General features: G+C 51.0%; 2 protein-coding genes across 10 annotated transcripts; one reads left to right on the top strand and one right to left on the bottom strand.

The window, feature by feature from the left end:
- Nucleotides 1-532: 532 nt before the first annotated feature.
- On the top strand, nt 533-3,513 carry NUDT16L1 (nudix hydrolase 16 like 1). 6 transcript variants are annotated; one of them, XM_032919890.1, is made up of 5 exons: nt 568-835; nt 1,317-1,392; nt 1,471-1,577; nt 2,532-2,799; nt 3,264-3,513. In XM_032919890.1, exons 1-5 carry the CDS (start codon nt 599-601, stop codon nt 3,302-3,304), a joined length of 729 nt encoding a protein of 242 aa, XP_032775781.1. In that variant the 5' UTR covers nt 568-598; the 3' UTR covers nt 3,305-3,513. The 6 variants fall into 6 exon arrangements, with proteins under 6 accessions (XP_030339664.1, XP_030339662.1, XP_030339665.1 ...); XM_030483804.1 differs by having other exon boundaries at nt 533-835; nt 1,317-1,577; XM_030483803.1 differs by having other exon boundaries at nt 565-835; nt 2,532-3,513.
- A 538-nt stretch (nt 3,514-4,051) lies between these two features.
- On the bottom strand, nt 4,052-26,037 carry NAA60 (N-alpha-acetyltransferase 60, NatF catalytic subunit). Of its 4 annotated transcripts, none has more exons than XM_030483223.1 (7): nt 25,870-26,037; nt 13,202-13,317; nt 11,599-11,728; nt 10,098-10,194; nt 7,513-7,747; nt 6,502-6,687; nt 4,052-5,966 (listed from the first exon to the last, which is right to left on the bottom strand). In XM_030483223.1, exons 2-6 carry the CDS (start codon nt 13,309-13,311, stop codon nt 6,531-6,533), a joined length of 729 nt encoding a protein of 242 aa, XP_030339083.1. In that variant the 5' UTR covers nt 13,312-13,317; nt 25,870-26,037; the 3' UTR covers nt 4,052-5,966; nt 6,502-6,530. The 4 variants fall into 4 exon arrangements, with proteins under 4 accessions (XP_030339083.1, XP_030339085.1, XP_030339087.1 ...); XM_030483225.1 differs by lacking the exon at nt 25,870-26,037 and adding an exon at nt 13,619-13,636; XM_030483227.1 differs by lacking the exon at nt 25,870-26,037 and adding an exon at nt 13,582-13,601.
- Nucleotides 26,038-26,836: the final 799 nt, after the last annotated feature.

The raw sequence follows: 26,836 nt of genomic DNA, 5'->3' as shown, positions 1-26,836 counted from the left end.
AAAGGGGGAACCGGCTCCGGAGGGCGGGGCCTTGGGGGCTGAGGGGCGGGGCCTTGGGGCTGGTGGGCGGAGCCATACCTGAGGGGCGTGGTCAGGGAGCGGAGGGGCGGGGCTATTGCATGAGGGGGCGGGGTCACATAGCGGGGGCACGGAGCTATTGGCTAAGGGGCGTGGCCCCATAGCTGAGAGGCGGAGCTATTGGCTGGGGGGCGTGGTCACGAGTGGAGGGGCGGGGCTATTGGGCGAGGGGCGTGGTCACGGGCCTGCGGCGCCGTTTTGGGGGGGGGCAGCGGCACCCTCCTACCCTCGCCCGCCTCCTTCCCGGCGTGCTCTTGGGCGCGCCCCCGCCCCCAGGCTTTGATCTGATTGGTGGCAAGCGCCGCCGTCCCCCCCGCGCTCCTGTTCCCTAATATGGCGGGCTACGCGGCAGCAGCGCCCCATGCCATTGGTCATCCGCGGCCGTCGGCCGCCCCGCCGGACTCCCATTGGCTGCGCGTCCCGCGGCGCGCCTCTACTGGTTGTGGCGGCGGGCGGTCCTGCCCCGGTGGGCGCGGCGGCGCGTGCGCGGAGCGGGGTCCCGGCGCAGGGCGGCGAGGCGATGGCGGCCATGGGGGCCATGGGGGCGATGGCGGCCATGGGCGCGCTGCCCGCGGGCGCGGGGGTGCTGCCGCCGCTGCCCACGCTGGGGGTGCCGGGCGTACCCGAGCTGAAGCCGCTGACGCGGTACGAGGCGATGCGGCTGGGCCCGGGCTGGAGCCACTCGTGCCACGCCATGCTGTACGCGCCCAACCCGGGCATGCTCTTCGGCCGCATCCCGCTGCGCTACGCCGTGCTGGTGAGGCGCCGGGCGCGGGAAGCGGGCACGGGGCCGGGGCGGGGCCCCGGGGATGGGATGGGCCGGGCCGGGCCGGGCCGGGCTGGGCTGGGTTGGGCTGGGCTGGGGCGGGCCGCGGGCGCCGGGGGAGGCGGGCTCCGGGGGTCGCGGGTGAGGGCAGCGGGGCGGGGGCAGGCGGGGCCGTCCGGTAGTTTCTGTGCAGGGCGGTAGCATCAGGCTTGGCCGCGGCGGCGGCGGCCCCCTTGACCCCCGGCTGTGCTGCCGGCGGGGCGGGATCCGCCTCGGCTCCCCGGCCCGGGGCCGCGGCGGGCGGTCGGACGCGGTGTCGGTGAACTCGGTGTCCTGGACGCGCTGGAGCTGGTAGGGCCGTGCCGGAGCGGCCCGGAGGCCTCCGTGGTGCCGGGCTGGGACGCCCGCGCCTCCCCCCGCCCTCCCCCGTGGCTGCGCTGTGCCCCATTAACACCCTGCGCCTCTATTGCAGATGCAGATGCGATTTGACGGACTGCTGGGCTTTCCCGGGGGGTTCGTGGATCGCCGTTACTGGTCCCTGGAGGACGGTCTGAATCGGGTGCTGGGCTTGGGTTTGGGCTGTGTGCGCCTGACGGAAGCTGACTATCTGTGCTCGCACCTGACAGAGGGGCCACATCGCGTGGTGGCACACTTCTACGCCAGGCAGCTGACCCTGGAGGAGCTGCATACCATCGAGATCAGCGCGGTGCATTCCCGAGACCACGGGCTGGAGGTGGGACATCCAGGGAGGGGGCGTGTAGAGCTCTGAGCGTTCGCTACAGGGAAGACCAGGCTTCCCTCCTAGGTCTGCAGGGCTGCTGGCTCCCGCAGCCCCGCGGGGAATGCACCGCATGTAGAGCTGCTGGCGGAGGGTGCCAGGCACCGCCGCGCAGCACCGGCGATAGGAGGTCTGGCTGTTGGCCGGGGTCGTGTCTCGGGCTCCGGAGCGTAGCGGGCTCCAGCTCCAGCCTCTCCCGCTGACCACCCGCGTAGGGAAGAGCCCCATGTACCCGCTGGACGCGGGGGGGGGTCCGTCTCGCGTCTGGGGGGCACCTGCCCCCGCTCTGTGCTGAGTAACCTGGACCGGAATCGCGACCCGTGCTGTGGCGACGTGCTGCTCTGACCTGAGTTCTCCCCGGCTTGCACGGAGGCAGTGTGGGATGCAGCTTGCCCTTCCTCCTGGGTAGCGGGGTCCGGCTGATGCCCTGGGGTAGGGTACGAGAGTCAGGGTCTCCCTGTGCGCCCATGAGGCGCTCGGTGGTTTTGGCAGGTGCACATGTGGAGGCAGTTTGTTGTGGGTTGTGGTGTGGTTGAGGGGATGTGTGGGTAAGCCGGGTGTCCCTGGGCTGGGCAGGCAGGGTGTGCAGGGGAAGTGGGGCTCCTCATAGCGGCCTGGGGCAGCGGGATCCTCCCGAAGGGGCAGGAGGGGGAATGGAGCCAGGGCTGGGTGCAAGGGCTGGGCAGGGAGAGCTGGGGCTGGCAGGGCTCAGGGGGAGCAGAGCAGGGGCTTCAGCCGGGCTGAGGGCAGGCAGGCGAGGGCAGGGCCGGAGCAGGGGCACGGGCAGGACCTGGCAGCAGGGGCTGGGCTGGGTGGGCCTGGGCCTGTGGGTGCTGGGTGAGGGGCTGGGGGAAAGGGGGGGCTGGTGTTGCCGTGGGCTCTGCTGAGCTGTGCTCTGTGCTGTTGCAGGTGATGGGCATGGTCCGTGTCCCCCTCTACACCCAGAAAGACCGCATGGGCGGGCTGCCCAACTTCCTGGCCAACTCCTTCGTTGGAACCGCCAAATTCCAGCTGCTCTTTGCCCTGAAGATCTTGAACATGGTGCCGGAGGAGAAGCTGGCCGAGGCGGTGGCTGCCACGCAGAAGCCGAAGAAGCCGCCCGTCGACCATGCAGCGGGGGCGATGGGAAACCCGGGCGCCAAGTCAGCGAACGAGCTGATGGCACCAGCTAAAACAGGCAATGAATTAGATCAGGCAGAGAACCAGGCAGTGGTGCAGGCAGTGGCCGAGCCAGCAGAGCAGGTGCTGGTGGGGCTGGAGAGCCAGGCTGTGGCGGAGCAGCTGGTGGCTGTGCCGGTGGCCGAGGCGCTGGAGCAGGCGGTGGGGCTGGGAGCAGACGTGGTGATGCAGCAGCCTGTGGCTGAGGCCATGGAGTGATGCCGCCGTGTTTGTGCTTGATTAAACGTGGGTGATACCATAGAGACTTTAACTTCCCGACCCGGCGCTGGCTGCAGTTGCTGCCCACACGATTCCGCTGCCCAGCCGGGAGGGTTTGGGTTTGTCTGAAGCAGGGGAAAGCGATGTATTTTTATGGCCATTAAACTCTAGCAAGCTTCCCAGATCAACCTGCACAGCCCCCTGCAGAGAGTTCATGTGCTTATGTGAGAGCGCCGAAGCCTTAGAATTCTGCTTTGATTTCAGGGACACACAGTGCTGCTGCCAGGTCCCACCTTCATTTTTAAGGAACAAAACGTCTTATTTTTTAAACACCCCGTGTAGCCGTGGCTGCGAGTGCAGCCGAGCGATGGGGCTGCTGCTCCAGCACCTCCGCCAGTGTTGCGGGCCATGGGGTGACCTGCCATGAATTCCCTCTGGGGCAGAGGGGCGCTTGTGTGGGTTTCGATCTGGAGATCTGTGGGAGCAGGAACGTGGAATAAATGGCTTTGCTGGATGCGCTGCAGTTAGGATCCTTCTTGAGCGCTGGGGTAGAGCTTTGGGGGTGCAGGGGCTCCCTCGGCCTCAGGGCTCTGTGCCAGGGTGAGAAGCTGGAGGGAGAGGGGAGGGGCAGCCCCTGTGAGCCAGGGCAGCAGCAGCGCTGGCTGCAAACCGGTGTTCAGGGTGTGCTGCTGTTGCTCCAGCACGGTTCAGGCACCACAGGGGCTGGTGAGAAGCTGTGTGCGCTGCTGCAGGTGCCAGAGCACTGCCTGCATGCGTGTGCAGGACTGTCCTGGCTAACGCAGGCCCTGCCGGGGCAGGCAGAGGAGCCGGGCTGCAGTGCTCAAGGCCCTGCGTTAGTGGAGTCCTCCCATCCAGCAGCTCCACTGCGCTGGGCAGGCTCTGTGCTGGCCTTGCGCCCAGCTGATCCCAGCCACCCCCCATCGTGGTGATGAGGGTCTGGGGTCACTGCGTATCGTGGCAGAACACAAGGTCAGGCGAAGGTGCTCGAGCAGCCCCTCAGAGGCCAGCTCTAGCACAGAGTGAGAAACAACTCAGGAAAGAGGTTTGGTTTAATTGAAGACGTTTAGAGAGGCCAATGGTGACAGCATGGCGCTCCTCGGTAAGGTGGCTGCACCTCGGGGCAGGGCAGCAGAGGACACACCAGTCACAGCTCCCCTCGGGGCGCGCCCAAGAACTGCAGCAGTGGAGCTGGGTTGTGTAACGGGCAGGGTGGAGAGGGGGGAACACCAGTGCCAGGGAATCAGGAGAGAAAGAGAGGCGTTCTGGTCCAGAGAAAGCAAATGCTGAGGAAAACCAGGGCCTTGAGCTCCTAAAGAAACTTGCAAACCAATAGACATGTTTAAGTAAAAAGTGGATAAGCAAAAAAAACCCTCAAAACGTGGTAAGATAATAAGGCTGGAAGGGTGCCTCGGGTCTCCCCATGGAAAGCACTGTGGCCCCTGCCCTGGCAGCAGGACCCAGCCAGGCTGCGAGAGGAGCACTGGGGACAGCCAAAGTGTGAACGCCCCAGGCTGTCCCAGCCATGGCAGCAGAGCTCCTCTCCCACCCTGTGACCCAGCTAAAACCCCAAGAGAGGTACCTCAGCTGAAGCTTTCAGCTCAGGCTGCAGCTCCCTGCCCCGTTGTGGGTCCTCTGCTACAAAACTGCATCCCAAAACTGCTGCAATGCACCCAGCTGCTCATGCTGCTGATCCAGAGGATGGGGTGGAAGGGACTTCTCGCCTCAGCAAGGCCCACACCAAGGTCAGCCCCAGCTTCCCAGGGCTTGAAGGTCTCCAAGTATGGACTCCAACAGCTTCAAGCTTGGCCATCCTCATGGAGACCTTTCTGCCTTCTGTCAGTGACTGAGTTAGACCTCTTTGATCCCAGAAGAGGGACCAGCACCCCCAACCAGAACAGCCCTGGGAAGTGCCAGCCCAGGGGCCCAGGCTGGATGTTAACTGCTATAGTGAGCTGAGACCCAGCCCCAGGCTGGCCTGCCCATGGAGGGTCCTGCAGCCAGGACACAGCTGGACAAGCAGGGGACAGCCACCACGACACTGCCCGCTGGCACTGCCCCAGGGGTGCCCGACCATGGCCTGGAGCACAACAGTGAGCAGCTCAGGGGGTTTTCAGCAAGAAGCTGCTGTGATCTGTGCACAGATCTCATCCCTAAAGAGCCTGCAGAGTCCAGCCCCGGGGCTGAGGGAGGGTGCATGCAGTGGAGGAGCAGGGCTCTAGCTGCAGCAGTTCTACACCCCACCTTCCCTCCCCTGCTACATTCCAACTTGGACAAAGGCAGAAAGATCTATACAGTATAATATATATATATTTCACTATGAAATAGCAATTTCATTCCCTGCCTTCTACTTGATGCATCCTGAATTAGATGCTGCTTTGTAAGTCACTCTGGAGGGCTGGCGGGGCTGGGTGGTTTTCATGCAAGGCAGTGCCCTCCCTGGAGGTTACCCGCAGGAAGCACCCGCACCTGACCTGGCAGGACCCAGACATGATCCGCACTCCCCCCTTCCCCAGCAATAAGGGCATCACTAATCCTGCCAGGGCACTTACAGCTCATTTACATGGTCAGCACAGCTTCATTAACCTCATTCACGCTGCTTTCAGTAGCCATAGCGTGGAAGCAGCAGCTGAACCCCTCTACATCACATATACAAATGGGAGCAAACCAGAGGCAAGGGAAGTGGCGGGGACAGTGCAACATGCACACAGAGTGGTGATGCAAAGGGCCCTCAGCCGGGGCACAGCCAGGCCTGCCCGGGCAGCGCTCGCGGGCTCGAGGCCACGGGGGTAAGTCAGGGCTGCAGCCCCGCAAGTGTGAAGTCTACCAAATCTCGGTCAACCTGTGGAACAAGGAGTCCTGTCCAGGGGCTGGGTCACTGATCAAGAGCTGTCGTCACTGGCATCAGTGCAGAGCCGGATGGTTCAGGAGATGAAAGGAAGAAGAATTCTATGGAAAGAAAAGGGAAACAAGGTATTACAGATCTCTCCAAGCACACTAAGGAGCTGCTGTCCTGAACACCCTGTTGTCAGAGACAGTAGCAAATGGGTTCCTAGTTACTGTGCTGGGCAAAGAGGGAGGACTATGGTCACTGAGTCTTGCGAGCTGGTCTAACAGAGCTAGGAAAAGGAGAGACAGCAGGGACAGGTTAATCTGCTGTCAGGCTCTGGGCTCAAGAAAACAAGGTCAGAGTTCAAACTCCCTTCGAATGGAACCAATGGGAGTTTGGCCCCCACCTGGAGGCCAGGGCACAGCAATGCCCCGGGCACCTTACACAGCACAGCACAGCAGTGCCCTGGGCACCTTACACAGCGCAGCAATGCCCCGGGCACCACACACAGCAGCTTGCCCAGCAGCAGAGCTGCAGCTCTGGCAGCCCTTGCTCCAGGACCCTCTCAGCTCCCCAGGACAGTGGCCATGGGGCACTGCCACCACATCTCTGCTGGCCCTGGGCAGAGAAGGGAGCTCTTCCCCAGGTACCCACCTTTGCCTTCTGTACACCTTCCGCTCTCGTCACATCGTCCGGCTGTATTCAATGCCGCTCTTGGCAGAAATGCCCGACCAGGGCAGAAGGCTGCAGAGAAGGCTCTGGGCTTGTCGATATATCCTCTGGGGAATTGAACACGGGCTCAGGCTGGCCAGCGTTGATCCAATGTGCTGTAGGTAGTCAGTGGCCCTCCGTTAAGTACAGCAACATTCACGCCGTAACTTAAGAAATAACTTAAAATACTCTGGGGACTAACACTCCATAAAGAGACTCCGTGACACAGTGGAAGCTGCTCTGCTCAGTTAGACAGATCTACTCCTTGTATCAACTGCCTGCTCCTTTCGAACAAAAGCAGGTCTGCTTTGCTCTGCAGAGGGCAGCAGCTTGGGAACACTGGCTCCAACTTGTGTGGGAAATACCTCCTTCTAAGCAGCCGTTAGTTCCCTTCACACTCCATGGCAAGTTCCTGTGGGGATGGCAATCCATCCACTTGCCTGGAGAGGTTTGGGCTGACCAGCTACACCCAGGAAAGATCAAGTTTCTTCTCCATGATCCAGTGACCTGAAACAAACTCCCAAAGCCAGTCTGAGAGCAGCCTGCTGAGATCAGGCCAGGCCAGGGCCACAGGAAGCAACACAAAGGGCTTCTCTGCCATGCTCCTCTCCAAATCCTGCACCCCACAAGCCAAAGCACGCCTAGCACTTTGGCTTAACACCAGTATTCACTATCACTAGTATCAAACTTGCTCCAACTTAGAAATCAACGTACCATCCTACACTGCCCCTCTGAACTGTCCCCAGAGGAGCTGGGGGAGCCTGGGAACAAACAAGTCACCGTCCAATCCCTCTAACACTGCCTTCCTTCAGGATTCAGATTAAACTCCTGCCTGAGCAGGCATCAGTCCCCAGACCCAACCAGCTCACACATTGCTAGACTGCTATTGTTAACCCAGAACACGGTTTGGTTTTAGCGTGCTCCACTGCTAATCAGACTGAACGTAAAGGATATAAGATTGTCCAGGGTGGATGTCCACCATTGATGTACAGGACATAGGTGAAGCCATCTTTGAGGACCCCTCTGATGGAATAATAATAGGGAAGATAGTGGTGCTGTTTAAAGTCTCTGTTTTCATAGAAGGTTATTGCTGTGTTGTTAGTGGTGAGGACGTGCAGGTAGATGGCTTTGCAGTGATCCTGGGCAGTCGTTGATATATGGTCTTTTAAACTTTCAAGCAAGAGCGAACCTGTTGAAGGAAAGAGCAGCAGAATCACACAGTGCAGCTGCTGTCCCAGGGCAGCACAAGGGTTTGTAGGTCCCAGCTGAGCTCTCCTGCACCCAGCGTCTAAGCAGCAATTGCTGCACACACTTGGAGATCCCAGATCTAACCCAGACCCTCCTGATGAAGTAAACAGGACCACACTACGTGGTTTTAATAAGAATCTCATCTTGCCTATGAGCATGGCTTCAGAAAACACACCTTACAAAGACACAAACTTCTGATTCAATAACCACAAAGAGGAGCCAGACACAGGAACCTGACAATAACACCCATCCCCAGGCAAGCAGCTCCCAGCTTTGAGGAGGGTCAGCGAGTCATTTCCAGTGGAATCAGTTCCATCACATGTATGCAACAGAGCACATCTATGCACACAGAGCAACCTGGTCTAGTGGAAGGTGTCCCTGCTCATGGCAGGGGGTTGGAACTAAATGAGCTTTAAGGTCCCTTCCAACCCAAACCATTCTAGGATTCTATGTATTTTAAAACCATTTAAAACTGGACTTCACAAGCGGGTTATTGCACTGTCTCTGCTGAACTTGAATTAAAATTTAAGAACTGGTAGGGTTTTAAGATCCTTCCTAAGGAGAGGAGATGAGATATAGTCTCATTCAACCTGGATTTGCTGCAGCCACCACTCAGCAGGAGAAACCAGAGACAGGCACAGAGGATACTCCAGCCCCAAGAGATGAGACCTGGAGGTTCATCCAAACCACCTCAACATAGCACAAAGGACCCAGCAGAACCTGCAGGGGAACTTGCTTCCATCAGGTGTGGTAACAATAGGCTAAAGAAATAGCTTAGCAAGTACACACAGATGAGATTCGTGCTGCTGTTTCACAATCCCTGGGACATGTAAGACTCTCAGGGACAAGGACCCATGGGATTTCAGAGCAGAAGTCAACAGCACTGACTTCATGGTCACTTGATACTTAGTGAGAATTTTTATCAGCGAAGCACAAAAACACCACCGAGACTGGTGAGAAACAGGAGAGCTGTTTTATTTTGTTATGAGATATTCCACGCTTTTATCTCTCAGACGTCCAACTGCCCTCTGGTTTAAGGATAAGAGAGAATTAAAAACCAAAGCCTTTTAATATCTGCCAGAGAAAAATCAGAGCTTTAGTGCTTAGAAGTGTGCCTGGGGTGAAAAGCCTCCTGCATGAAAGACTTTAGCTTCAAACACAAGTAGAAAAACTCTCAAGAAAAAGGTCGCAGGAAAAGCGCCAGCAGGCAGCAGCTTCTTTAGGTTGTTTCGATACAGGTACAAGACCAAAGGTTCTGAGGGAACACAGCAACGTGCTGTAGAGATATAATGGATACAGGACATACTAATTCTGAAAGGAGAAAATTCCAGCAAGATGGAGCTTGGAAAAAAAAAATTAGGATTTGGAAACTGAAAGGAGACTCAAACCCACCACAATTGTACAGAACAGGAGACCACTTTACCACCTTCTCTGAACATTATTCTGTGGTGTTCTTTGTATTTCTGTATGAAGAACAAAATACTTATGTCCAGTAGCATTTCAATGCAAGTTTTAAATACAGTGCTCTCACCGAGGACTCTTCTGGTCATTTCTTTATGTATCCTATCAGTATGTATCTTTCTAAACATGAATGTGGGAGAAGGGAGGACTTGAAGAAGAGGAGTTATACCTGTATCCACTGAAGAAACATCAGATGTGCAACACTGGATCATACTGTCAAACCTGGCCTATTTCCTTTTGCAGATCAAAGATAGAGATCATGCTTGAAATTGCACTACAAGGGCACTTATTTGATGACAAAACACATCCTGTTCTAAACAGAGATAAACTCTTCTGACGGCAGGATTTTCAAATGGCTGCAAAAATGCTGTGTGCTGCAGCAGGCATTCAGAGCTGACTTTTAAATGCATTTGACAGCTTTAATCAGGTCCAAGTTACACTCTTTTTCTCCTGAATGTTTGTTCTATCTGTTAGGTTGCAAAGTTATAAGCAGCTCTGTTTTTCTGCTTCAGGGACCAGGCTTCTGATACCCATGAAAGAAAATCATTTCAAACCCTGCTCCAGGGTGAAGCCCTGGCACTTTCAGGCTCAGCAGCAGGAGTGCAAGTTTTTTGTGTGCCCAGTTGTCCCCTGGGAACAAGATGGATAAAGCCAGTAACAACATTTCAGTACACCCACACTAAGACCAAGAAGGGATGCGAGTGCGTCACCTTCCCAATTGCTGGTACAGATCATCAACAAGCTTATCTCAAAAGGGTATTGCAGGTCTCCTTCAGCCATGCCCACATGTGGCAAATGACAGCAACAGTCATCACTTTGCAGCATCTTACCTATTCCATGTTTTCTGAACTCCTTCACCACTCCAAGACTTAGGATGTAAGCAACTTGCGTGTCCAAAGGAAAATTGGAAGCTAGGATGTCTCCATCCTGAGTAGAGATAGGACAAGTTATTTAGTAGGATACCTGGGGAGGCACAGGAGAAAGCAAGAATCCCAACCCAGAACGTCTGAAAACAAGGCTATAGCTGGAAACCTCTTCACTGAACAGTCTTAACTGAAGCTTCCGGAAAGGATGTGGGGAGTTAAAAAATCCAAGCATGGTCCCTTAGGGGTTATTCCTACTTTCATATCATCTTCCCAGACACAGAATACAAATCAGGATCTTTCCTTACTATATGCATTATTTGTGAGCTTAGGGACAGAATATATTTGCATTCTTTACCAGGAAGGATTCCAAGTGCCAATTCTGGAGTTACCCATCAGTATCTACATCAATCCAGAAACAGTCTTCATTGTCTGCATGCTCCATCTGAGCTTCATGTCAGCTGGAGGTCTCTGTATTGTTGCAGAGGACAAGGAGCATGTTTACAGGCCCAATGGCCTGGAGCAGTGGCTGAATAAGCCCCTGGCTTTCAGCTTGGCTGGAACAAGAGCCTTTTGTTAGAGTTGCTGAAGATGCAGTTTCTGACTTTGCCTAGCTTTGAGGTAAAGCCAGGCAGCTAAAATGAAGAGACCCATGCTACTCAATGCTCTCAGTTCCTATAAATGTTAAGATTATTGTTTAATCATAACACTGAGAGCCTTTTAGAAGTTATGCATTCTCTGCATTGCCCTGCTTCTTTTTAATCCATTTGCCTGTGCTGTTTTCTGTACACTAACCCAGTGGTCTTTTCCCATACTGTCTTCAGCGACCATCTCTTCTTCACCCCTCTGCTGTACTGTGCTGTCTCTCCTGACCTCCAAGCTCTGTTATCCCTGAGGCCTGAGCTTTCTGCAGATTGGTTGCCTTTGTGTTGTGTTAGAGACAGTGACCATGTAAAGGAAGGAGTTTCTGCGGAAGTCCCAGGAGTGACTCACCCAGAACAGTGAAGGAAGCTCAACACTTGCATAAAAAAAAGGAAGAGGTTCACTCTCCCACAGCTGCTCATACCTCAGTCACCAGCGATGGATGACGAGGCACACTGCAAACAGCCAGACAACAGGTACATGGCTTGCTACACAGTCACTTCTGGATTACACCTGCGTGACTGGATCTCTCTGCACAGCACATCGGGCAGTCAGCCCCTCATCAGCCACAGCTGCCTCGCTGCAGCAGGAAGAAACTCTGTGGTTCCAGGCTGCTCAGCAGCCCATGTGTTCAGACCCATCCCACCACCCATGCTCCATTAGCTGGAAATCAGCATGTTCCTGGTTTATTAAATTAACTCAGGATCACTCTTATAAGTGCCTGGACAGAGGGAGAAAAAGTACCGCAAACAGGTCCCATCCCATGGGATGTTAACCATGGCCAGAGGGGGACTATCTCATACTGAAGTACAGTTTAGTAGCATACCTCTTTATGAACCTTTGTCCTGCTCTTGATCTCTGCCACTATCATTCCCACGATGGAGCCTCTATATGTGGCTGCGAGGGAAAAGAACTTCTTGTTGGAAGTGATATCCCGGTACCATGAGTCAGGGTACCTGGGAAGGAAGAAAAAAATGGGAATGTTTGGGGACACAAAGTCCATAGGAGCAGACAGCACCACAGGCAATATCATGCCAAGATGCTGCTCAACTGGAAATGGGCAGCAACATCTTTGAATGCCAGTCACTGGAACTGCAGGCCAATGTATTTTACACAAGACTAAGGGCAGGAAGCCGTGCTACTGAAGGGGCTTCTGCACAGCCAGCCAGCCAAGTACCTCAGACATATGCCAATCTAAAGCTCTTTCTGTGATACTAATTTAGCTTATGCCATGAAATCTGTGTTAGGAAGTTATTCACCTTTCCAGTCTTAACTGTTGTATAGTACCAATGAACATCAAACAGCTGCTGTACCCCATTTGGTAGCATGGTCTCTTTCAATTGCATCTAAGCAGCAATGCAGGCTGCACATGTAATGGCCTCCTGCCTTGCTAAGACAACCACATTTTCATTTTACATTCATTGCCCAGAGCTTTCACTTCCATCTTTAGCAAGTTATTTTTAAATGCAAGATCCATCTGCCCTCATCTGAGATGTAAAGATCTCATTAACTTATACACATGTGAAAAAAATACTGCCTATTGGTACCAAAAAAATTGCATCACCAGCCTCCAGCTCTCCTCCTCCTCCTGCAGCTACTACAGGGAAACTAGCATACATTCATTTATTTCCAAGTGAGAGCACAGCATGCCTCGTGTTTAAAAGAAATCTACAAATTCAAAATACTATGAATGCTTCTGCTGGTTTGTTACATTTTATGCAATCTTAATTGTAGTCCACTAAAATCCTCTGTAAACCTTCTCAACAAAGCTAAAGAAATCCTTGAAGTCTACAGCTGCAGTTTCCCTGGATGCTTGAAGCCAGAAAGCTATCCCTGTCCCCCAGAAAAGCTCCTTATTCCCATGCTTGTGCCGACAGAAGCATTTACCAAATGGGGGCCTGGGGAACTGACCTGGGATAGATTGAGATCAGCTTTGAGCCAGAGCTTTGGGAGCAACAGTGATCCTGAGCACACGGGCAAGTACTGTTCAGAATCCCCTGGGACATTCAGACAGACAGTCCCTTAGGAACAGTTGCTCCGGGACAGTTTGGTTCAGCTCTGAGGGTGTTTTCTTGGCACACACTCCAGTACACAGCTTTCACAAGCATGAGGATGCTGTCCTTTTTCCTGGAAGTGTGCTCCTTTCCCCATCTCATACACAGTCTTCCCCAAGGAGATGAGATCCACCCCATTAATAACAAAGCCAATTTTCCTGCCCAAATCTGCATACAGGAGCTTTCTGATCAGGACAAGCAGCAAAGGGCCATTAAAAGGAACACCACCACAGTGTATAAAAGATTCAGAACTGGCTCTTATCTTAGTCCAGATGGCTGCAGAGCCCTTGCTGTCAGCTCTGAACTGGACCAGTGCAGGTTCACACCACTTGTTTCTAGATCCCCACCATCTCACCCCCCAAACCATTAACTTACTCTATTGGGAACCAGTCGCCACAGAGCTGTTTCACTGTGTCTATGTCATTGTGGCAGAGAAGACGCAGGTTTACGTCCGTAAGTGCAGTCGGGGGCACTTCCTCTGTCATTCACGCCTGCAAGAAGAGAAAGCAAACATGTTAAGAATGATGAAGCACAGATTCTGCCTGCCAGCTTCGGCCAGGCATCTGCACAAAGGCAGCAGGAGGTTCTCAGTATCAACTTGTTTTTCTTAGCAGAATAAGTTTTCAAGAAAGATGAACCAAAACATGGCAACATTAACCCGTGTTAACCCAAGAAGCAACTCAAAGCCCTGCTGCCCACAGGATCAGCACAACTCACTTCTCAGACCCACCCCCCAGCCCTGCTTCTCTACACACCACGGTCCAGTGATGTGAGGGAACATGTGGCACCAACCACTTCTAAAAAGAGCTCAAGATGCTGCGTTAAGTAAGCCAACAATGTGCCAAGGGTACCTTATGATGCATGGAGCTCTTCACATGTCTACGCAGGACCAAACAAAACTGAACAGACAGCTTAAAAAGGAAGCACTGCTAGAAGAACATTTATAAACTCTTACACAACACTATCGTCTCCACTTAGCATGTATGCAGAGGATTCAAATTCTTTTAAAAGGTTCATTTTGTTTAACTTATGCTGGTGAAATGAGATGTAGTTTAATTTCCCCTCATTCCTACCTGCTACAACTCCACAAAGGCTGCTTTTCCAGCCCAGCAGAGAGCGTTCAAATACAGAAATGCCAAGATACCCTTTTCTTTCACCACAGCACTAATGCAACCCTGCTAACCATGCACAGGACACTTACTCCAACATCTTCAGCCTTTTTCTAACAAGGTACCAGAGGGAAAGAAGCAAGCTGGTTGTAAAAGCATTTGTAGCATAGACGCATGAATGAAGAATAGGGGGGCAGAAGCATCTCTGCCACTGGTTTGTGTGCAACCTGGAACACATCAGACATCCAACATATCGACAGGAGAAAAGATACAAATAAGGTCCACTATCACCCAGAGAAATCTTTGCCACCCCTTCTCCAATGCAGGCAGAAAAAATGGCAAAATGCTTTAACAGAGCAGAGTTCTAAGGAGGTTCTCTTACAGCTCTTGAAAAAGGTGAAATGGGATGGATTTCTTCAAGCAAGGGATCCTGCTCAGACACAGCTTTCCTCCCAGTGATTGGTCCTACATATTTCCCCGAGAAGGGCACCCATGGGCATCCATATATTGATATGGATCACTCATTCTTCTCCAAATAAGTCCTTAAAAAAAGAACCACAGCTATTTCACAGCCTGTTCTAGGACTGTGGCTGCGTATTTACTGAGCAGCCTACAGCTTTCACAACCACTCCTGCCAGTTTCAAACCAACTTTAGCGCCTAGAAACCCCACAAAGCCAGTACTCCTTGCTGCTTTTAAAACTAATTTTATACTCCTAGAATCAGCTCAAGCCCTCTGATGCTGGACTTCAAATCTGTACCCTGTTGTGGCAGTGAGCACACTCTCCACCACCAGCCCCTGGTGACCTTCTGGCATGCAGAGGTAGCTGGTGCACAGCAGTGTGAACATCAGTGACACCCTCACCAGACCCTCTCTGAGCCACTTCAGAGCAGTGACCCACCACAAGATCACAAAGTGAGGGCAAAATCGTTCATAGGCCAGAACTGCAAAAGCTCAGGTAGCATAAGATAGGCTTTGGGGCAGGGGGACAGAGGAAGAAGAGTGAGCAGGCACATACAGCCAGAGCAGCTTTGGCCATGGCGAAGCTCCAAGCCCCAGTACATCACTTCGCTAGTGGGCATTAAGCAGCACTCAGATGTGCTACAGCAGTGCTTTCTTGTACATTTTATTTCTCTTTACTGGTTTTGGTGCTCCTGTAAGGCAATACCCCTTCTCAGTCAGTACTCTCAGCATTAAGAAAACAGGTAAGTGAAACAACCACGACAGAGCCATATTTTTGCTAGTGAGTAGAAAGGCGGGGGCCTAGGAGCAGCCTCAGCTGCAGCTGCTGCAGCAGGAGAGGCAGAGCCAGCACAGGGCGCATTCTTGTGAGGATTAGTCCGTGTTTATTTAACACCATATTCTCAAAGAGCTGGGCAAGCATTATGCATTATCCTGTGGCTGAAGCCAGCCTTAAAAAAGTAATTCATGACCATTTTGTTGCCCAGGATAATTCCCCTCCCCTCAAATCCAGACAGCCGTTTCCCAGCACCAGTTGTGTTTGTGGGGACTTGATCCATCTGCTTTGCATTATGTGACCCAACCCGGATGCTCCTGCACATTTACAGCACATTTCGGACACCCACCTAGCGCTGTGTCCTGCCACACAGTTTTAGGACAGTGCTTCCCTCCCTGGCCAGGTGCTGCTGCTGCTGGAAGACCTGTGGTAAGCGGCTGCTATGTCCAAGAGAGAAGAAATCCCAGGGAAGTCAATTCTCTTCATACCCCGATGACAGCCGCTGGCTCTTCACAGATACCTGGGCAAACACCCAAGACCCAGGTCCCGGCCCTCTGCACAGCCTGTGCCATGCTGTGATTAGCAGAGCCAGAGTCCTGAACAAAAGCCTCAGCCAGCACAGTGACCAGAGTATCACTTCTAGAGTCAGCTTGCTTTTAGAGGACAGAAGATATGTTTGGAAGTAACCACTGTCACTGTAAAATAGAACCCTGGCACCCAACAGAAGTTAAAAGGGCCTTTAGGGGTTCAGAGGCTCCACTCACTGCTGCAACACTGACACCACCCAGCTCTGACCTTTCTGCTGTGACACAAAACGTGTTTCCAGCCCCGTGCCGTTAACGGGGGGAGGCCCACAGCCGCTGCTGAAACCCCAAAGTGAAGTCATTCCTTTTAACATCTCTTCCTCAGGTGTCAGCCCTTTGTTCATGCGCTGGCTGCTCTCCGGGAAGTGGCGTGGTTAACACCATGCACTGCTCCACCCAGCGGGCACACCGACCTCACCCTTGTGTCAAAATGGGAAACACTCAGCTACGGTGAGTGTAAAACCAAACAACACTTCATGCTTATGAAATAATCACGCAGTTAACATTTGAAAGAGCTCTGAGGACACCGCATTCCAAAATAACAAAGCTAGCCGTGATGAGAACTAGAAACAGAGCATTTGATTTCCTTTCCTACCTAAAACCTGCAGATATTAACATACAACAAAACAAAATAAAATAAAGAAAAACCCCACAGGAAAGTAAAAAGGTTTTGATTATTTCTACTAGTTTTCTGCTTTGCTCTATTGAAACAAATCTAGCAAAGCATTTTGGCCTTAGGTGTACTGGGTATCTGCAGAGGAACCTGTCAAATTCCCATTACAAGTATTTAGCAGTAATGGAAGTTGGATGAGAAGAAATAGTAAGTACATTACTAAAAAAGCCAACTTAACATATAATTTTAAATTAAAGCACGTTGTGAGGCCTAACCTTACCATTTTAAAATAACATCATAAATCTTTGGCATCAATAAGCTCTAGCTGTAACGAGCTCAAGAACAGTATTTCACAGTAATTCTGCTTAAAAGGCAGAGGAGCCTCAGCCTGAGCAATGGCTGGGACTCCATGAACTATCAATGTTCACTCAGCACAATGAGCAGAGTACCAGTACTCACGTATTTCTACCACCTACTTGTAGGGCCCACTGTGCAAGAGCAGGTCTTGGTTTGAGTTTAGGTTCGCTACCAGGTACAGGGACAGTTTCTTTACTTGAACTTAGATGCTTCACATCTAAGAAACCTCAACTCAGGATTTCTCACAAGCAGGAAGTTTTCTTTCCCTCTTAGGGTTCTTGTATTTAAAAAAATATACATATAAAATCTAGATAATACCATTATTTCCAGAGAAATTGAGGTAGCCACACAGAAACAGCACTCTTAATCCAACGGGGTGTTCAAATCTGTTGTGGTTTAAGCCCAGCCCGTAACTCAGAATCATGCAGCCACTCGCTCACTCCCCACTTCTTCCCCCCCGGCTCCCGGGGCGATGGGGAGGAGAATCAGAAGAATGTAACTCCCACAGGTTGAGATAAGAGCAGCCCAGTAACTAAGGTATAATACAAAACCACTACTGCTACCACCAATGAGAATAATGATTAGTGAAATAACAAGGGGAGAGGATACAATTGCTCACCACCCGCCGACCGATACCCAGCCCGACCCGAGCAGCGATCTGGGCCTGCCGGGTAACTCCCCCCGGTTTATATACTGGGCATGATGTGCCATGGTATAGAATATCCCTTTGGCCAGTTTGAGTCAGGTGTCCTGTCTCTGCTTCCTCCCGGCTTCCCCTCCTCCCTGGCAGAGCATGAGACTAAGAATGTCCTTGATCAGATTAAACATTACTTAGCAACAACTAAAAACATCGGTGTGTTATCAGCATTGTTCTCAGGCTAAAGTTGAAAACACAGCACTGCACCAGCTACTAAGGAGGAGAAAAATGACTGCTACAGCTGAACCCAGGACAAAATCCAAAATAAAGCCTGATGCTTACGAGAATTTGGCAGGGAGCTGCTTAAATGAATTTGAAAGATCCCTTGAGCACTTCCACACCTACAAAAGTCTGGTCAAGTGGTTCTACAAGTTAAGATTGCCATCGTTTAACACTATTAGACATGCTTTAACAATGTTTCTGCCCTGTACATCCTGCAAAAGTTGGAATTCAGCAATGAACCATCACAAGAGGTTGGGTTTATGAATTTTCATTTGGACTTCAACTTCCATCCAGATAAGCTCATGAAAATCCCAAATAAAATTTTTGTCATCTAGCAATAAATATCACTGAAACTCCTGGCATAATAAAACCAAGGTAAACTAAGTCTAAAGGTAAATGAGTAGTAACTAGAACTGTATACATGTATAACTTCAATAGGGGTGTACTGGCTTCAAATTCAGTGTTCACACAAAAAACAACACGAAGGAATCTTCCTCACTTGCAGAAACAAAGTCAGACTGAAGCTCATCAAAAACTTTTACTTTCCAATTTTATAGCTAACTGAAATCAACTCGTCCTCTACAGAAAGAAGCAAACCTGCAGGAAATAATAAAGAAAAACAAGCACTGTCAAGATAGTTTTATAAAGTGATCCTACAACTCAGGAAGCACTGTCCCAGAAGACAAACAGCCAACCACCCTGGTGTCACAGGCACCTCCGTCATTACATTTATTTACTTGGGCTGAAGATTCTTTACCTTCTGGAATTCAAAGCATTTTCTTCAAGTACACTCCTGCTAGATTAGTAAGGATTATCTGCTTGTTGAAGGAAAAAATTAAGTTCCTCCAGACAACTACCAAGTACACAGCGTGCACAGGACAGGCCTGAGGCACCGCAGCGATGCGGAACAGGTCTGTTCTGCAAAGGGCAGCGTGTGAGCTGGCCCTGGTCTGGCTGTCAGGCCACATCCCTCTGGCTGCTCCTACTCAGCACTTCAGCCAGAGGCACACGCACAGGAGCTGTATTTCATGTTACATGAGCAGACCATCTGCTCGGCACAGACACAGCATAGCAGATACTCCCTGAAGATCTGCATGCATGCACAGCAGGCCAGAGCTGGATTCCCTTGTGCCTGGTACCTCACCAGAGGTGCTGCTCCAGCGTCGCCACCGAATCCTTGTTTGCAGTTTGTCCTCAAATCCCAGCAAGACGAAGTTTCCAGGAAAAAAAACTTTGATGGCACCTGGCATCCTCTCTCACTTGTAAATAAACAGGATCAAACAAAGCCCAGGCAGAGTTAAGAGCTACTCAAAATGCAGGACAAGGCGCACGTTAGCTATGACTGAGCAACACGGTGCTCAAAACAGACACAAACTCTGCTATTGTCTAGGGAGTATCCCTTCAAGAGCACCAGCAGGAGTTTTCACAGCTGTAAGTCTCTCCACCTTGCACCATCTGGCAGAAGGGATTTGATTTACATTAAACCACTCAATCTGAACCAACCAAAGGTCTAATTCCAACAAAGCTATAAAGATTTCCCTGCTGCATTTCATTTTAAACTTACTGTGGTTTTAGGTTACTCATCTCGCAGGGAATGTTCCACACGGACACCCCTGTTATCAAGCTCTTCATTTAATACAATAAAATTGTGACTGGATTTGAAAACATCATGAATTCATTACCAAGAATCTCAAAGAGGCACTTCTAGGACTTAGGGCAACATTATCAAAGCCAAATTTTAAAGATATTTTAATACTTGGCTTTATACCTCCTAGGTACCACTTCAAACCTGGTGGAATTAAAAACAAACCAGGTTAGAAGGACCCTTTGGGGTTTTAACTCAACTTAGATCAGGCTGTTTAGGCCCACAGGCACACCTAACGTGAGTGAGGAGCAAATCTCTTCACCCTGCCTGGGCTCAGACTGGTTCCTTTGCACCTGAAGGCACAACTGGAAAGCTGGGTGTTAAATGTGCTGCCTGCACCAGCACAGCCACCTCTGCTATGTGTGCGATATAAACATACCTCTATACGCTATTTGTCACACTCCATTTATCCCTTCGAATGCTCCTTCTAGGAATCCTGTGCAGGTTCACTTGGGATTTGCAGCATGCAAACCCCAGAAGACGCGGTTCTCCTCATTCCCAGTATGTTATGTAAACTGATGGAGCTTGGAGCTCAGAGTCACGAGCAGAACAGTGATCATTTCACCTTCATTCCTGTACCATTCATCACACCCCATAGGAGTGCTGCCCAAAACTGCCATCACTTAATTTCCTACATTAGCAGATGTTTGGAGTGAGCAGGACTCTTAATGGAAAATCTAGGACAAAACAACTGATTTTGTGCCTTGGTCTGAAAATAATGTAAGAACATGGCTGGAAACAGGCTCTGATGCTAGATTATGTCATTTCACAACAGTCCTTTTGATCCAGGCATGGTGTTTTTCTGTCATTTCTACCAGACCCGCAAGCACGGAGCCTTAGAACCCCTGTGAACCCCTGGTTAGCCAGAAACACACACTAGCTCAAGACTTTTTGTTCCTCGTTATTTAAACTCCTTAAGTAGCAGCTTCTTTCTGTGCAGAAAACTGCCCTCCTCAACCACCTCCCCCTGCAGAGTCTCCTAGATCCCCATCTTGAAGATATGCCTTTAGTCCAGCCCTGCTATGCGGATCCCATTTGCCTCCAGAGCACAGCCTGACCTTTTCTCAGGGACATCACTCTGGAGAAAGGAGTTGTCACTGCCTGGACTTTCTTCTCCAGTAAATCCACCCAAGGCAGTGTCCCTGACCAGTACCCCCCACACTGGAGGAGGGCAAAACAACAGCGAGCCTGGGGAAGAATGTACAGTGAAGAAAACAGACTTTATCTCGACACCAGGGAGATGGGAGGGTAACCTTGGGTTTAGATAATACAGCTGCACCAGTGAATCATCAGGTGCCCTGAGATGGTATACAAAGAACAATGTCTCCCTGAGCTGGCCAGACCAGGACAGGGGGAGTATATACATGGCTGAGCCGAAAGTATAAAAACCAGACAATTAAAACAGTAAACTTTGAAGAAAGCCCAGGGCCTGAGCTGGCTCCAACCTGTGTATTCCTTCCCGGTGACTGCGGGCACTGAGCACCCTGATAGTGAGCACAGGGACCAGTAACAGGCATCATGTTTGTATTTGGATTCAACTGTACACCGCAATTGCTGCATTATGCTTATGCTGTGATTTCAGTTGTCACCCTGCTAAATCAAAATCCTACATAACACCAAATATACCAAACAAGTAAATTTGATATTAAACCCTCCTCACGTGGAATATCTCCAAGAGCCTGGCCACTGGACTCAGACAGGCAAGAAGGCAGCATGTCACACACAACCTGGGAGCACCCATCCTGGCACTCAGCCCTCCTCCAAAGGCTCACCCCTCACTGCTCAGCCAATTCTTCTTCAGCTCCGAAACCACTGCTCTAAGAAACTCACTTGTGCCTTGTCCCCAGCTCTGCACTTCATTTTCTCTTACACCCAGACTGAGGTGTGCACATCACAGGACTAAAAGCCTGAAAGCCAAAACTACAGAATCACAGTGATTAACACTTTGGCTTCCTGCCATGAAGAATCAGGATTTGAAACAGACCCCAAAAGGATATTAAGAAATGAGAAGGCAAAAATGTAGTTCTACCTGTGCAGCAAGCAGCGGCTATTCATTTGAAATGAAAACACTTACTGTTAGTGAAATCCCTTTATACTTGTATCCCCGATCCTCTGCACACTTGAAGTTTGACTTGTCAGCCTGCCAGCAGCAGAAACATTAATGTTCTGCATGTGAGTTGCTTTCTGAGCTGTTCTTTTACCCTACAGCTCTAGATACGTTACTGAAGCCATAGATTTCATAGGAGGTGGTACCCAAACAAAGTGTCTCCAAAGCATACTGCAAAAAGGCATTGCTTCCTGCTGCCCCAGATACAGCAATTCCTCTGGGGAATGGCAAACAAGAATCTCTAAGAGGGTTTTGCTGTTAAATCTTTTCTTGTTAAAATGCAAAAGAGAAAATCTGCTTTGTGACAGCAGCACTGCAGGGAGTTAAAACCGAAGGGTCACAATAGAGGCACATTTACAACAAGAAGCTCGCTAGAGGAGAGACCTAATACCTTGCAAACACTGAACAGGGCAAGTTTCCAATAAGCAGCTGTTCCTCCAGAAAACAAACAAAAAACCCAACTAAACAACGCATCACACATGCAGGCCCACTGCCATTCCCGAATTAGAATAAACAGCCACACAGAAAATGTATGTAGTGACTAAAAAAACCAGCCAGAAATTCAGCCTGGTGTAGTACAAACACGAGCAGAAGGAGTTCGAGCCTGCCTCCATTTCCTACACACTGTCCTCATTACCGAGCAGCAACACACGGCTGTTGATAAAACCCAAGTCCCTTCGCCCACATCACTACAGGAGGCACAAACAAGGAACTTTTGAGAGGCTGTTCCAAACAAGGTGCTTAAATAAAGAATAAATTTTAAAAAGCTTGAAAAGAACATTCCTTCCCTTGTTGGCAGACAAGTGCTGCAAACTTGCACCTCTCCAAGATCCCAAATGTAAGATTTGAGCCAACATGGCTCCCTTTTCTTGCTCAGTAGTGCTTTCCAGCATGAGACACCCAGGTTTGACTCAAAAAACCACCTCAAAAAGCCCTACTGCTACTGTTTCAAGCTAGTAACATTTAAAATAGATTTTGGCACAGATATCTGCCCTTAAATCCACAGTAGTAAGTTGAAAATGAGAATTGTAAAACTGAATTAAAAGCTAAAAACTGAGCTTGGAAAACTGAGCAGCTCCCATTCCTACCATTCTGGGAGGAGGGAAGTGTGGGTGGGGGACAGTGTAAGACACGAAGCTCTTAAGTCTTTTTGCAACACTCTGCGTTGAAGCCATCAGACATGCTGTGACTGGTTAAAAAAACCCAGGAAGACAGGAGCAATACCACTCTCATAATGATTTCAGACACGTAGAAGAGCTGCTCAGCTAAGGCAGAACTTTCTCTGCTGTTACACTGAACAGCTTAAGCCCAACTGTTTCTCTAAAAGCATCTTAACACCAGAAGAGCAAGGCATTAGCAGCAGCCGGTGGCACCAAGTCACTGATGGGAGTTCCTGCCCGTTACCAGAGGCTGCCTCCAGCCCAGCAGCCCATGATGAGCAGGAGGGCAGAGCCATGACCGCGTCTGAATCAGCACTGCAAACCACTCACAAGGAAGTTCCCAGGTTTGTACCTGTAATTCCTCAGGTATTTCACCAGCGCTGTCACCCGGAGTCAACCTTTGCAACCATGGCTTCGCTGCTCCTGCTCACTCAATGAATTACACTGGGAGTGGCTGGGGTGGGAGGCAGAGAGGTGGAAAACAGCCAGGAAGAGAGAGGACGGCTTCTTGGGTGGCAGAGCCAGTTCACATAGCAGATGGGCTTAGATACCAGCACCAACTCACTGACCAACTTACCAGACTATACTGGCCCAACACCTATATTCATAAACACACATACACACACCCCAATCCCCCAAAAAACCCCATGGAGAAAAAAAACCACCCCCACATGCAAATAAAGATCGTCCTTACTGGCAAAGAAATAACAACAGACATGAAAGAAGTACTAGACCTCATTAACAAAAATTAGTACACGTACTATGTTAAAGGCTCTTTGAGCTCACAACTACACCAGACCATTTTTCTGAACTCCGCTGGCACTTCCCACACCTTTTCATGACATCTGAGGCCACCCCAGGTACCAAAAGACAGGATGATACCATTCTGGTTTAGGAAAAGAAACAAGAATTAAGAATGCCGCAGGTTTTAAAAGGGCATTCACAGGACAGCCACTTACCAATTACTCAGGCATGTTAAAGTCAACTTGCTTTAAATACAGCAAGCAACCAGCTGAGAGAAACAATAGCAACAGCTACCTCAAAGAACGAAATGACATATTAGAACAATGCTCACATGCTACTCCATGGTTCTTTATGTGCTACCAGGCTTATAAAGACTAATTAAAACACCAGTTTACAAGACATAACACACCTACTTTTTTAACCTGCAAGATAAAACCATCTACTTTAAAAGCCTTGTCAGGCAGCACCCAGTGTCACTGCTTCCAATGGGGCTGAAGCTGCTCCGGTGTCATCTCAAAATGAAGAGTTCTCACTCTAATTATAACACATTGGGACAGGGCCACCAGCTCTTTTCTTTTAATCATCTCTGAGAAACCTACTAGAGTTTATTCTTGCAGGCAACTGATTATTTGAATAAATACCACACACCAGCACTCCCAAAAAGCTACCAGAAGTGTCCACATAGAGGCTTCTGAGGAAACTAAGCTGGACTAAGGAGAATCTATGGCAGGCTAAAAGAAAGGAAGCAAATCTAGGATGAATCCATAGTGAAAAAGAGATTCCAGCTATAATCTGTTCAGCAGATTCCTCAAAAACAGATGGAATAAGAGATGAATAGATATGTAACAAAAGTGGCTGATGATCCTTTGAGATTGGGCACAGATTTCCAGGACAGTAAAATCTAAAGCTGTTCACAGTTGTAAAAAGCTCTCACGATGCCAAAAGACTAATAAAATGGCAGATAAAGTCTGAAAGTTGGTAAATAAAAAAAGGAATGCAGGTTGGAGAAAGGCAAACATTTCCAATCTGTGTTAACTGCTGAAAGGGAAAACAAACCAAACCAAAACACAACACAACACGTTCTCACAGCGAGTTCCCCCGAGAACATTAGTGTGCTGCTCAGCAGTAGTCAAATAAGATACCAGGAATTATCAGAACAAAAGGAGAGAGGAAAAACACACACCTAGAAAGCCTCTGGTCTGAGCTAGTTATGGATATATAATGCCTCTATATGTCTGTCAATAAAAAGGCCAGACACTCAGCCATGTTCACGTGGTTCTCGAGAGCAGAGAGAATAGCTGCAATGAGCAGCCAAGGGTCAGGGGAGCTCACCACGGTTATCTGGCAGCGGCCGGCCGATACTGGGAGGTGCTGCTGCGTAACAAAGACAGGAAAAACTACAACAGATACAGAAAGCAGGCTCACAGAGTTCAAACCTGACAGAGCAAACATAAATAAAACATTTAAGCAACTTACTACGGGAGATCATAATTTGATGCCTGTAATCAAGAGCAAGTGTCTAAGACTCATGCTTTAGCTGAGGGCTGGACACAGCAACGCCGGTGGTGAGGATACCAGCCCTGGTCACTCCAGCAGGATGCGGAAGGAAACCGCACCTTCAGCGTCAGACACTGCTTTTGCCATAGAGATCATACAGGTATAACCCAGCACTGTGCAGCCTGAGGGACTGGGCACGGCAGCTGGAACACCTCTAGCACAGTGAGCCGCCACTGTGCCACCACACCCAGCGGGAAGCACCGTGCCCTGAAGTCTTTGGGACACAGTGTGATCAATGAAAAACCTCAAGATACACCTTGTAAAAACACCGAGCTGCTATCCTGCTGAGATAGGAAATCGAGCATTTGCTCTCTCTCCGCTAAAGCTCTACAGCCTGGTTCAAATGAACACAACGCTTCCGCAGGGCAAAGCGCAGAAAAGCAAAGCTGCTGTGGTGTGCGTGAGCTTTGAGCCTGCCAGGGCGGGTTGTGAACCATGACCCAAGCTGTCAGGAGACACGGAGCAGCCCAGAGAGCCTGGGTAGCACCCATGCAAGGGGAAGAGCCGGATCTAGTGATGCATTACATATTCCTGGCCCTCCCAAGAGGAATTTTTCTACAGAGGACAAAGTGGAGACACACTAGTTAATGCTACAGACCCCGTGTGCTGCTGGCAGAGCCTCTGCACACAACAGAGCATTCCAAGAGAAGGAATGGCTGTCAGCGTGGCTGCAGGACCTCCTGCGACTCTACCGAAGCCAAGGAATAGTTCTCTCCCTTGGCCCCGCTGTACCCGGGCACGGGGCGGTGCCAGCGAACTGATCCAGCTGGAGTTCGGGTTATTCATTGTAACAGCCCGAACAGCACAGCACCGCCCGCATAACCGCGCTGCTTCAGCCACAGCGCCGGCGAGCTCCCGCACGGCTGTCCGCGCACCCGGCACCGGACAGCCCGCACGGCGGGCAGGAGCGCACCCCGCTGCGCCGCCCCAGGGCCGCTGCGCCAGGCCCGTCCCGGGCGCAGGTCGCCATGGCAACCCCGCCCTCTTCCCCCCCCCCCCGGTCCCCGCTCACCTCGGAGGAGCGGCGGGCGCCGTGCGGGCGCGCCGCGGGCGGGCGGGGCGGGTCAGCGCATACCGGGCGGCGGCGGGCGAGGGGCCGGCGGCCGCGGCGGACACCGGCGGGCGCTTCCTCTCGCCGGGCACCGTGCAGCAAGGTGCCTCCCCATAGGCTGCCCGCCGGCACGTGACCGGCGGCGGCGGCGCAGGCGCGGAGGGGAGCGCCCGCTGCCTGAGGCGAGGCGGGCAGGAGCGCGGGCGCTAATTAAAGCGGTGTCTAAATTAGCGATGAGCCGCGGGCAGCAGCGCTGGGGACACGGGATGCAGGCGCGGCCGTGTCCCCGTGTCACCTCTCCCGCAATTTCCCTCAGTCCTGCGCTGCAATGGGCACCTGTCACCCTGCTGGGGCTTCATGCCGATAATGACTCTAATCCTGGACTTGAGAGGTTTCAAAGGTTTTCCCTTGTCGTTGAAGCGCCACACAGTGAGAAAGGTGGGATATTTCAGTTGGAAGGCACCTGCGATGATCCCCTCGTCCAACTGCCTGACCACTGCAGGGCTGACCAAAAGTTAAAGCGTATTGCTTTCCTTTTCCTGAGAAGGGCAAACACAGTTTCCATTCCAGTTGTTTCATTCAAATAGGTTTTTCACATCTAATTTGGTTTTTCGTAGGCAGCACAGAACCATAGCTACCGCATCTCCTCCAACAAGGACAAGAGCTTTGGAGGTCTTTGTCATAGGCGCCAACATGTAGAAAAGACTTTTCTTCTTTTTTTACCCCACAGAAGGAGCTCAGAGAATCACAGCACAGCAAGAGAGCTCAGCTAAAGGGACTAGAGAGCACGTTTTGCTGTAGTGCTAATAGCAGCAAGCTCTGCTGCCCCTCCTGAACGCATCTGCACCCACCTGCACCTCACTCGCCAGCTGTAATCAAATGCACCAGCTCTCAGCCCAGAGTTTCATGAATCACTGAACAAGGCATG

This window comes from Strigops habroptila, chromosome 4 (assembly GCF_004027225.2).
Source record: "Strigops habroptila isolate Jane chromosome 4, bStrHab1.2.pri, whole genome shotgun sequence".
NCBI lineage: Eukaryota > Metazoa > Chordata > Aves > Psittaciformes > Psittacidae > Strigops > Strigops habroptila.
Note: the sequence above shows the minus strand (reverse complement) of the source record. Positions and strands in the feature narration are given on the sequence as shown.